The 12087-nt window shown below is 44.0% G+C and overlaps 5 protein-coding genes across 5 annotated transcripts; 2 read left to right on the forward strand and 3 right to left on the reverse strand.

Annotated features, from left to right (window-relative positions):
* Positions 1–667: 667 nt before the first annotated feature.
* Positions 668–1212, reverse strand: TRIVIDRAFT_204941 (uncharacterized protein; the record flags this gene model as incomplete). The annotated part of the gene is made up of 2 exons (XM_014096735.1): positions 668–1039; positions 1171–1212. The coding sequence occupies 2 exons, from the start codon at positions 1210–1212 to the stop codon at positions 668–670; spliced, it is 414 nt and encodes a 137-aa protein (XP_013952210.1).
* A 1628-nt stretch (positions 1213–2840) lies between these two features.
* On the forward strand, positions 2841–4948 carry TRIVIDRAFT_67224 (uncharacterized protein; the record flags this gene model as incomplete). The annotated part of the gene is made up of 3 exons (XM_014096736.1): positions 2841–3382; positions 3451–3656; positions 3735–4948. 3 exons carry the CDS (start codon positions 2841–2843, stop codon positions 4946–4948), a joined length of 1962 nt encoding a protein of 653 aa, XP_013952211.1.
* Positions 4949–5573: 625 nt separating this feature from the next.
* TRIVIDRAFT_226129 (uncharacterized protein) lies at positions 5574–7632 on the reverse strand (the record flags this gene model as incomplete). Its single annotated transcript, XM_014096737.1, has 11 exons — positions 5574–5905; positions 5966–6032; positions 6108–6191; positions 6249–6337; positions 6402–6544; positions 6598–6831; positions 6898–6979; positions 7044–7176; positions 7239–7335; positions 7395–7520; positions 7580–7632. 11 exons carry the CDS (start codon positions 7630–7632, stop codon positions 5574–5576), a joined length of 1440 nt encoding a protein of 479 aa, XP_013952212.1.
* A 1401-nt stretch (positions 7633–9033) lies between these two features.
* On the forward strand, positions 9034–9520 carry TRIVIDRAFT_67227 (uncharacterized protein; the record flags this gene model as incomplete). The annotated part of the gene is made up of 2 exons (XM_014096738.1): positions 9034–9131; positions 9190–9520. The coding sequence occupies 2 exons, from the start codon at positions 9034–9036 to the stop codon at positions 9518–9520; spliced, it is 429 nt and encodes a 142-aa protein (XP_013952213.1).
* A 930-nt stretch (positions 9521–10450) lies between these two features.
* Positions 10451–11550, reverse strand: TRIVIDRAFT_204945 (uncharacterized protein; the record flags this gene model as incomplete). Its single annotated transcript, XM_014096739.1, has 2 exons — positions 10451–11382; positions 11433–11550. 2 exons carry the CDS (start codon positions 11548–11550, stop codon positions 10451–10453), a joined length of 1050 nt encoding a protein of 349 aa, XP_013952214.1.
* Between the last annotated feature and the right edge of the window lie 537 nt (positions 11551–12087).

The raw sequence follows: 12087 nt of genomic DNA on the forward strand, positions 1-12087 counted from the left end.
GCCTGCATGTATACAGTATATGTACCTATGCACCTACCAGGTACTGGAGATACAAAGACGCAGCACCCAGTCGGGGTTCATGATACTCCGTGAAAGGCTACGAAAGAGGCTTTGTGTTCAGCTACTCCATGTATTGACATTTATTCTCAGTATTCCCGTAAGCAGGTTCATGGGCTGTGTAAACCCTGTTGACAAAATACGAGATCGGAGAGGATATGGAACCGTGAACCGACGGAGATCTTGTGGCGCGGTAGCTAGAATTAGTGTGAGCAAGGATACGGGGGAGAACAAGCGTAATATTGCCTGTATTGATATGGGTAGTATAGATAGTAGGAGCCTGGTAATGAGTTTCAAGTTCCACATCGACTGCTGCTTTAGGAAGAGGGTGACAGGTCGCTAAAATATAAGATGAGCGGAAATCCGGTCCGTATTAAGCGCCCATGTAATACCTGGGCGTTCGCTAATTTCAGCACGGCTGGGGAAACAACTGCGCAGCTTGACAGGGGCTCTCGTGCTGGCACTTTTCCCCCCCCACTGACGACGCAAACTCCTGATAGATACATGTAGGTGCTCATTTTCCTTCTACTCCACGTTCTCATATTGGTTCTATATGCTCTGCCTTCATAGACAAATATGTTGACGCCACAAAGGTCTAAAATGGCGGTGACTAGAGACCAGGTGCTTTATCCGCGTCCAGGAGCCCAGCCGAAGTGCCAGCATAACGCTTCACGCTAACCCTGCCGCTTAAAGCTGGAGCAGCGCTATCGGCTTGGTCCGAACCAGGGGAGCCAGGCTTAGCTGACGCCACAGCGTTAAACGGGCCATCTCGTCTCGACTCCTTCAGCCATTGTTCGAGAGCAAAAGACCACTTTGGACTTGGCCCATTGTGCCCACTCCAGCTCGGCGGCTGGAAATTGCCCCGTTGGCTATTTCCCGTTCTTGAAATCAGTTGCCCCTGTGCTTGTGCACCGAGTGGCCCAGGGGAGTTGCGGCAGGGAGGCTTGAATGAGGTGCTGGTTAGCTTCTTATAGATGGTTATCTGAATGCAAAAGCACTACTGGTAGCTCAATCTATGTGTTCCATGCTGAATTCGCAAAACAACAGCGTGAATAGAGATCGCGGTCCATCCAAGACATATGCTGCACGGGGCTGGGGTTTTAACATACTTACTGGAGTACTCATGCTCTCATTGGATGGAGGGCCGCTTGTCATTTTGCTAAGAGTAAGATATTCAAAAATGGAAAGATGAAAAAGGTAGGAGTCGATAGAGCTTCAATTTCATGATAAAGTATTTACAAACTCGTCAGCTCGATATCTTTCCGCGATATTTATACAAATGAAACCTATCAGGACTGGCAGCTTCATCGACTAACCTTGGCAAATACACGGCTCTTGACAGAATACTAGTTGGGCGCTACGCAATGCATATTGGAACGTTTTACAAAAGTTTTGTATGATAATACACGTCATATTCATGTATACTCCTGCCCACTCTATTGCTGCCGGAACTTTCTACTTGGGCCAAGATCTTTTGTTCCAGGAAAAATGGAGTCACATGGACTGAACTTGTTGCTGTATTCAGACTTTTTCACCTTGCTCTGCTCTGCGGCGCCCTTCCGCCAGTCATCGCCCTGCAGGCGCTCGACATAATTGTCTTGACCATTCTATGGATGGCGGCGCGTGGCTTGCCAGAATACGAAGCACTACATAGTACTTCCTATGAGGACCGGATATAACGAACCCCACCTAAGGCGATAATCGGGCTGTAACGATACCAGAGGCCCAACGCAGATTTCTCGCATACAAATTTGTTGTTAATGCACCAGTTTGTATGTACGGCTATACCGATTTTGCCACACTGGTACCTGGATATAACGGTACACACCCACCAAAAAACCTCACATACGCCCCTTAAGATTAACCTAAAAATGGTGTATGGTGTAGCTCTAATGACCCTGGGTAAGAAACCCCAAAAATAATCCTTAACAAAATTGGGCTGCCTTCCTAATTGAGCGTGTTATTGAAGCGATAACCTTGATATGATGATAGCAGAAGATATGCTGACCTACATCGTTATAACCCAGCTAGAGGTTTACTGGTAGCAAGGGGTTTACGTCGCGATCTCCGATAAGGCTACAGCAAGATTTCCAACCTGGAGTAAAGACAACGCCCAGACCATGTCAGCTCGAGGAGAGAGAACAAATCCGGATCTAAAGCGAATACAGCTTCAAACATGAATAATTGCCAATTCAAAAGACCAAAATGGGCGATCAATCTTGCATGCTTTTGTATTTTGCCAGACCCTATGTATTATCTATGATGGATAGGCACATGGCACATATTTTCATTTGCGAAACGACCCCCTCGTCGTTTCTTTCCTTCTTCCTTCCCACATGGTTCCACTTCTAATCAGCCGCATCCCGGTTACATAAGGGGGTGGGGTATTTGAAACCGGCATATGGCAGCCAGTCCGAATCCTCTTGTCCAGAAAGCTCTTCATCGCATGCTGGTTTCCTCGCTAAGCACAAAGGGCGATGCTAATATATACGGAAGCCTCCGATTGCCCCAGAATATTATCCTCTTTGTCTTTTTAGGAAGATTGATCTGGGTCATGGCGGCCATGGCGGCCCAATGGCGACAGAGTCTGCCCGACTGTCTGCGTGGACACGCTTCTGGGCTTATTACCTACATGTACATGTAGTCTTGTCGCGAAGCGGACGCATAACCTCACTGAACTGGTACTCTAAATAGCCAAATATTTGTAGCTATTTAAATCTTATCCACCCCTCACCCTCATCAATTATTTTCGTCTTCAAAGTATGTTCAGAGACCACTCCACAATGGCCTGGCAAGACCCAAATAATGACCAGTGCAATGATTTTATTGCTGCTCTGTCGCAGACTGGCTGGGGAGCAGATTCCACAGCTCAATCACTTGCTGAATATGGTGCGGCCGTACCCTTTCTCCACCAACATTACCCTGCTTCTAGAAGCGAGGAGTTGAATCCGAACGATGTGGCATCATCTACAGAGGATTCCCTGCACATATCGGCTCAATATCCAAACCACCAGGCCGAGGTCGCTGGATGTCTTGCTGGAGTTGATGGTCCGTTTGGTAACGAACAAAGCTCGAATACATGCTATTTTTCACCCGGGCTAATACTCTCGACCACCGAGAGAAGCCAGGAGGCTTCGTCATCTGCTCTCCCAAGTCCAGTTGCCCTAGCAAGATCTAACACCCAACGCAAAGCCCGTCTACGACAGCCGGGCTCTCAGGAATGGGAGCGTCACAAGGATTCCATTCATGACTTCTATCTCAAACAAAACTTTTCTCTAGAGACTACTATAAAGAAAATGGAAGAAGTCTACCAGTTTTGCGCATCGTGAGTGCCAGATAATTCCTATATATATTCCAGGGAGAATCGCGAGAGCCAATCTAACTGACGTCTAGAAAGAAAATGTACAAGGACAAGTTCAAGCAATGGAAGTGGTCCAAGAATCTGCCAAGAGACGTAGCTATTGGCATGCTTAGCAAGGCCAACCGGAGGCATCCGAAGGAGACTATCTTCCATTGGAACAACCAAGCGTGGCCAATTAAGCGGATCATGATATCATATGCCAGATGTGCTAGTGATGAGGACCTCCATATACCAGAGGGTAAGTCAATCGCTCCGTTGATCAGTTTGAAACAAAAGCCAAGCACTGTACAGAGTACAAGTTAACTTCATGTATAAGATTGTCCCACGCCGCCAGGTGTAACCTGTGAGACACCAAGACTTCCCGACATCACCGACAACCCAAACTCTCTCGATATACTACAAGAAAAAAATAGTAGCCTTGAGCCTGTTGACGAAAACAGCCCTGATACCACCAAAAAGCCGTATAAGTCTATCGATGAAGGGCCTTTCCATATAAAGTCTGTTGCCGAAGTGCGCAGTGTCGTCCAATCAGCTCTGGATGCTGGCAAAGAACATGATCAGGAAGAGGCAGAATCAGCTCTCAGAAATGCATTGTCCTGTTCCAGCCACCTGCTATCGCCTACCCACAGCGAAACGCTTAAAATTGGCTATTTGCTTGCCTCCTTTTACGGCAACAGGGGACGCATGGATGATGCTGATGACATTCTTAATTGGATGACTCGCAAGCACGTCAGAGGCTCTGAGGCTTGCAACTTAAGAATTACAACTCACTTGCGTTACATAATAGCTTTGCTTCGCTTCTGGCGAAGGACTGAAGAGGCTGATATACTTACTTACCGTCTTTTAGAAAGCCATACGCATCTGGAGGAACGTCATTTCATCCTACAAAGCTCTTCAGGGCCTTATTCGATGTCAAATAAGATTGTTGAGGATCTGTTATCTTCCAGTGAACCAGAAAAGCTCGCCGCCATGCAAGACATTTTGGAACTTTTGGTCAGCGATTCTAACAACCACGAACTACTCCGAGGTCTATTACCTCGATATATAGAAACTTGCGACAAAAAGGCAAATGGGAAACTGACTATCCGATCCAGATGTATTTTGGCGAACATATGGGTCAAAGACGCTCAGTTTGAGAGAGCTAAGGGCATCCTAAGACAAGGTGGTGATCTCTTAAGACAACAGGTTGCTACTGAGTACCCATTAGAGCCCTCGACGCTCAAATTAGCTCAGCGCGTTGCTTTTACATTCCTTGAAGCGGACGACCCGGATCAATGTGTTAAACTACTAGAGGAGGTGGAAGCTGTCGCTGCCGCAAACATCTCTGAGGCAGGTAATGTTTACGGCATGCAGCTCCATGATTTTCTCATCTCGACGGCATTTCGGCTCCACAAGAGATCTACATGTGAGCGAAGCCGTCCTTGGTTTGAGCGCGCTCTTTTACTATCCCGAGCTTTCTTTGGGCAAGAGCATGAACGTACCAAGCGTACAGAGAGAGTGCTCGAGACCTGCCGCATCGATAGTTTGTGAGCATTTCAGGTGGCATCGAACATTCTGTAAGAAACCTGGTAAGGAGATGCTCAAAGGGGAAATGGCCTACTAAACAGATATACGAAAGAGACATACATCATTCGTTTTTTTTAAAAAAAAAAAATACTGCACGGATCTTAGAAATAATTCTGAAATTGAGATAATGATTGTTGAATTTTGCCTACTCCGAGTGAAGAGCAGGATAAGAACGACTGGTAAGATGAATCCAAGTTACATGTAGTGTTTATATTGTAAAATCGTCAATATCAATAATCTTTAATATTCCAATGGCGTTTTAGTTTGTTTGCATATGTTTTATTGGCCACTGGACTATTTTCTGAGTAGACCTGTGGTATAATAATAGACTGAGATGGTAGCATGTGCTCACCTCCATGCATTTCATGTACCATAGCCACATTCAAGTGCTTAAAAAATCATAAAATTCAATCGCATACCGTATTTATCTAGCTCTATAGCTCATTTAGACTAAATAAGTCAAGTATTCAGTCCATCACAACGTGTAATAGTGTTATTGAGATGCCAAACTTCAACCACCAAGATATACCTAAAGCTATGGGTTATATTTCCAAACTGAAGTAGTAAACCCAAAGTTGGACCGCATATATCAGTTAGCCTTTCTGGCATAGAAACTGAAGAGAAGGTCACTAGAGTTTTGGCCTTCTACTTCCTCCAACTCAAGCTCAATATATCCTGCTCCATCCGCACCGTAAACATTTATCTTTTGGTCGAATACTCCCTCGACTCTGTTTTCGGAAACCCATAAGCGACTCATTTCTTCGTATCCAGGAGATATTCCACGACCAATCAGGCATATGAATGTATCCTCTGAATTCTTCTTTGCAAATATGACGTTAGTTATGCCAATGACGTCCCCAAAGCTATATGCTTCTACGTCGAATAGCTTTTTAGCATTGGGGTGAAGGTGATCGTCAATGACTATGTGGCATACTTGTTAGCAGGTATCTAGTAGGAGAGCATAATCTGGGTCAATCGTACAGTGAGTCCTTTTGCCAGAAGAGAAGTGAAGGCTCTGAGCGATAAAGTGTGTGCTCTGAACTGCAGCCTTTGAGTTTCATCAAGTCAGTACCAAACCAAAGGAAGAAATTTATGTATTTCTTAAGCGGAAAAAAAAACCTACCAACACTTCTTGGAGAAAGACTTTTGGATAGTCGAACGGCGGCTTTTCCTTAGCTTTTTCGGGGTCTGCACTGACATCCACAACCTATCATCAGCGGTGAGCAGAGCACATGCATCAAATCGCGTTACAACATAAAATTACCCAGCTTCTATAACCTCCAATGACGGCACTTGAGTGCTGGTCCAGTTTATCTCGCTGCTCCCTGCCGCCTTTGTAATGCTCCGGGTTGACTATTAACGATCTTGTTAGATCTGCGCATAAAAACAGTATCGTCAGTGCGATACGGAATCGTACTTTGGCGGATAGTTTTTTGTATGGCAAAATACTGAGTAAAATCATCAAAAACCGACCAGCTCAAGTCCATTGCCTGGGAATAGTTCAAAGGAGTAAACTTCTGTCCCCAATCGGGAATATTGTTATATTTCTCGAGCATTGCGCTTCAAGAAGTCAGCGAAGGAAGAGAGAGCAGTAAATGGTTGGCGATACTTACAATCGCTTCCACTCATGACTTTCTGCATCTTTAAGAAACTTGTCTGCTGTTTGCTTGAGTGCTAGCAAATTTTCATCGTCACCCGCCGCAAGTGTGACAAAGTAATGCGGAGGAGTTCCAACATAATGTAGATATATATTCACTTCTGAGTGTTTGTGGATCTTGTCAATGCTTTGTTTAATTTCTTCTGTTACTTTGACATCGATTCCATAAACCGGGAATGTAACTTTGGCACTGCTTAAAATTGTTATCGAATTGCTGTGAAGTCATGAGATGGGATGATCGGGATGGGACATTTACGCTTCCTCGATCTCTTTGTGCACACTGGTGTCTTTGGTGATGATGGAAACTCGGGCGAAGAGTGCACCGCCCTTTACAAAATCTAAGCTTCAATTAGTACTACATGATAATTTTATCAGATATAGGTAGGAAATATTTAGCATTACCGCTGATGAAGCGATCCCCATAAACGTCATGTGGGTTTGCTGGCGATGTCCAGTTGAAGCTATACTCAGAAGAGGTACCTGGCTGTTGTCGAACGTCCACCCTGACCAGATATGTCAGGAAACTCGCTTCCATCTAATTTAATCTTGTAGTCAGTATCTTGAATCCACTCATTCGACAATGTGCTAATATTATACTTCTGTACGATCAAGAAACTTGGCATCAATCTCCCCCCCAATCTCCATCTTGGAGATACCCGCGCCAGCGCTAATGCCAAGAGTGTCGACAAGTTTCCTGCAATTAATTGTTAGAAACAATACGAGTAGAGATATAAGATTAATTGAATAAATCACTCATAATCAGTGACCAGGTCAGCTTCGTATGTAACTTCAACAGGAGTGACTGTTTCTGCCTGGTTCTGTTTTCTTTTTATAGACACAGCCCCATGCATACAGCCATTTTGGAGAAAGGTGTTGTAACTGGAATACTGATTAGGGCTCTATAAAGTCATGGCCAGATCGCCTTTGGAGTAAATTACCCTTGGCCTTCAGTAAGACCATCAACGTAAGGAACACGATCTTGGCTGGGCATCTTGTATGGGAAGTCGTAATATGAAGAGAATAGAACAAGATTTCTTCGTGATAGTCTGAATAAACCTGATATGTGAACATTACTTGTTGACTGTGGAACATGCTAGATACTTATATTTTACATATGACGCCTGCTCTACCCACTAGCTTTGAAAGCAATTGCCATGCGAAATCGCCCTCTCCACTTAGCATTTAACCCACAATGAGGCTTCCAAAGGCAAAGAACAGGCATGGCGTCAATGGCTTGAATTTCTGAGGCATCACTGTCTTGATACTTGCCTACGTGATGTATCCTGATAACGGCATACCCCAGGTTTCTCTTATGGGGATTAAGAGCTTTGGACAACAGATGCTCTCTAACGCAATTTCGAGTTTCTATAATACATTTATGTAACCTAATGGACTTGTATTGTTACCAATACCTATATCACGAGTATCAGGGGAGCCAGAGAAGAAAAAGGTATTGTCCCATGACTGGTTTACACTGAAGCATAAGAATAATATTACGCCTTGTCCCAGCATATTTCTGTAATTCAGATGATGGCTCAGCACCAAAAACGGTAACATTTAAGAAGGAATGTGGCTTGAAGCACCTATGCAGAATCCAAGTAGCTGTAATGAAACACCCCACTATTACTAGAGGCTTCATTGTCATATATTACGCGGAAGTTCATATCACTCTGTTATTTTGTATTAATCTACGGCGATTTTTCCCTTCTCATAATTAAGACTTCACGTTATCTGACTTGTATACCCCTCATGGGGCATCCTAACGTAACTCATTACTGGTAGTCCGCGGTAAGGGACTGTTAGGAAAACGAAAACCCCAGAGGCACAATTTTTTGCACGCAGGGTTACCAGCTCAGCTAGCCATCAATAAAGCCACATTCCACTCGGACGTCACTTACGTAGCAAAGAAAGCCACAAACACCAACCGTGAGCTGATGTATGCCTTTTTCGAGCATCTTTGAAGGGAGTTTGTGAAACCTGCCGCGGGGATGGCCCAATTGTCTTTCCTTTTGTCTCGGACTCCCTTGAGATGAACTGTGTCAGTCTCAGTGTTTTCGAGGCTCGAGGCTAATGAGAAAAAAAATCAAGTAGCAAATTCTATCATCTTACTGCCCAGAGAATGCTCTTCTGGGGTTCTTCTTGCCACTGCCCAGGGCTGGCTGAAAGTGAGATATTTGAGTTTGGCAATAGTTATGTAAATAACGCCAAGCACGTCAGTCGGCGGAGGAGTTTTTATGTAGAGATTAAGAAGAAACCTAGTATTATAAGTCAGGTTAATACTGTGATTATAAAGGAACAATGGCGTCCCCCCCTGTCAATTCTTGAATGACAAAGTTGACATCAGAAAATTGCAGTCACAGCCAATCTACTCTTTATACACGTCCTATTCAATATGTCTGAGACAGACGATATAGCGCAAATCGCTAACATTCGTGTCCATAATCGGATGAGGAACAACAGCATCTCTTTCGAAAACGCCAAGCTTGAGTGGTAAGTGAATGGCCTATAATACATCTATTCGAGTTCTGGTTCTTATAATAGTCCTTAGGGGCAAGTTCTACTTGGGCGATGAATCGCATGAGATCCCTGCCAGCGACATCGACAAAATTGTTGTCTCTCCTGGTTCAATGGAGATTGCCCAATCATGCGGTCGTAAGAGTACCTCGACCGGTGTTGAAGGTACCATGGATCTTTATGACGGGAAGACGAAAATCTGCAGTCTCTACTGGGAGTCTCCTTACTTCTCGACTAGCAACTCCTTCAAAACTACAGGCTATGATCCCGTATCTTCTCCATATGCAATGACGGTTGAGCCCTGGAATCATGGCCCTGGAGCCTTGGGAGATGTTAACATTACGATTGCTTTAATGGCAACATAAGATAGCATCTAGATAGTGAATATGTCTTATTCATAAGTATAGTTTATCTTTGAGTAACCGCGATATAGGTTGTTACCCTCTTTAATGGGATTCCCCATATTCTTTGGCGAATGCAGAGGATTTTTTTTTTTTTCAATGCTTCATCAATGTGTTTATCATTTACCACCGCTTTTCCTTGAAACTCTCCATAATAAACGCGCCGTTAATGATTATTGCACTCCTCAGTAGTAGCTGTAAGTTTAATGATAGACCATCCGGCACTTTACTATTTGTTTCTTGAATGCAAGTAAACACCTTAACTGACGCTGAAATTTCTGTGAAAATACCACGTAGATAATGACTGAATTGACCTACATGAACCTGTATTCGTTTTTCTCATGTGGTAATAGCAGCTCGTATTTATATCTAAAATAAAAGTCGTATGCCGCTTTTTACGTTGGATTATACAAGCAATTGAGCAGGTTCGGAAGTCTAAGAGTAAAATAAATCTTCTCTAGCTCTCACACATTTGTTGGCTCTATGTAGCCTAACCCAAGGAGGGCTTTAGGGGCTATGTACAAGTAATCCTCTGCTGAAAGCCTTTTATAAAGTCAACACCGCTAAGAGCGGTGGCAGGTATACGTATACAACTATAGTTTATGAAGGTAACAGTCATAATTATAGTCATTGTATGGGATTGTGACTCTAGGGCAAGCTACCAATTAGAGAGGTAAAGCCTCTAGAATGAGTATAAGAAACGGTTATACTGCGGCGTAAGAAAGGCAACTATCACAACATTTCAAGTTCGGCTCGTAACTACCTGAAGAGACCTGCCACCTACTAAATTCAGACTGACTACAAGCTCACGGTAACTATGCAAGACACAAATGTCTTATTTTAGTTTTGAGGATAATGAATGACTACCTTCAATATCTCTATTCGCTAGCCTATCTAGACCTCAGTGACGTGTACATTCGGTCTGGTTGGGTTTTTAGCAGCCCCATACTGATCAAGGATTTCGTTGATCTTGTCTGCATCTAACCCCTTAACAATCTCAAATGGAGTCGGCTTGAAAACTCCCTTATCAACAAGATCTGGGAAAGACTTCCAAAAGACGGTTGAGAGCTCTCGCCTGTCATCTTCATGTGGACGACAGAGGAAACGGCGCAATTGGTATCCTGCCTGTTTGTTGAGCTTAGTGTCGTCGACTTCGCCAGCTGTCAGTGGAACTAGTATTCCCTTTTTGCTATTTGATAGAATCCTGGCACCTAGCGTTAGGTCCTTTGTAGCGACTGCAGTGCACACATGCAGAAGGTTATCTCCCACAATACTTCGCACCTGAGCCTCAATGTCGTCGTTACTCAGTGTTCTGTCGATGACGTGGGTAGCTCCATGGTCACGAAGAAGGTTGGAGTTAGCCTTGCCTGCGATCGCGATAATGGTACCAAACCCAGCCCACTTAGCAAGCTGAATGGCAAATTTGCCGCAATTGGAGCCACCTCCAATGATGGCGAGAGGTGTATTCTTATAATCAAAGGATTGTCCTTCAGGAGCCAAAGGAGATGGGATGGCGTGAGTAGATGAGTGGAACAGAGCAATGTACATGGTAAGCACATTCAAGGGCAATGTCGCAGCCTCATCCTGTGTGATTGAAGAAGGGACTCGGCCCATGAAACCGACATCCATAATGGCGTACTCTTGGGTGCCCATGTAATCTCCAATGAATGGATCTCCATTCCCAAAGACCAAATCGCCAACCTGAAACTTGTCGACGCCTTTTCCGAGAGCATGTACAACACCGACAATATCAATGCCAAATGGGGAGGGCACGTTATCGCCGATAAAGTACCCCAGATCACGAACATACTGGTCATGTGGGTTCACTATTTTGGTCAGTCATGCTAGCAAGGCCGTAGAGCATCATGATACTAACATCCCGCGATGCTAATCTTCACTAAGACTTCATTGGGTCCAGGAGTCGGTATGGGTCTAGTTCCTAGGACAAGTCGTTCGCCACGCCCAGTGATCATTACTGCTTTTTGTTCTGCCATGGCTGCAAATGTTATTGAATTGAGATTTTCTTCTTCAATGATAAGATAGATGGATGTAGGTGATTGATTGATAGATGAAATTCTCTCGACCAGAGATGGGCTTTGAGAGACATATTTATACTGCCATTTCTTCAATTGTCTAGCTGTGAGTTCTTTGTTTCAATCGATGTTTATTTGCATGTTATTAATCAAGAGCTGGACGTTGGAATCATTTTTCTTCTGATTCCACATGTGGTTTAGCAAGGTATCAGTGCTAATGCTGAAACAAAGTTACCTGCAGTTCAGCACATCATGTTGCTGGATTGCCATTTAATAATCAGAGTAGTAATTCAGATTAATATACAGTTCGGCATCTCATAAAGCATACTTCCGCTTTAATCCTAGTCTCACGCAACCTAGCCTGATCTTACTACCCTACTTGGCAAGCTCACGATTTCAAAGCAACTCTTTCCGTCGAGCAATACTCGTCTTGAGTTTCATGACAAAGTTTCGAATGTTTCGGCCATTTACTATTTACTAAGCACAAATTGTAAGCAA

This window comes from Trichoderma virens (genome assembly GCF_000170995.1).
Source record: "Trichoderma virens Gv29-8 chromosome Unknown TRIVIscaffold_87, whole genome shotgun sequence".
NCBI classification, from domain to species: domain Eukaryota; kingdom Fungi; phylum Ascomycota; class Sordariomycetes; order Hypocreales; family Hypocreaceae; genus Trichoderma; species Trichoderma virens.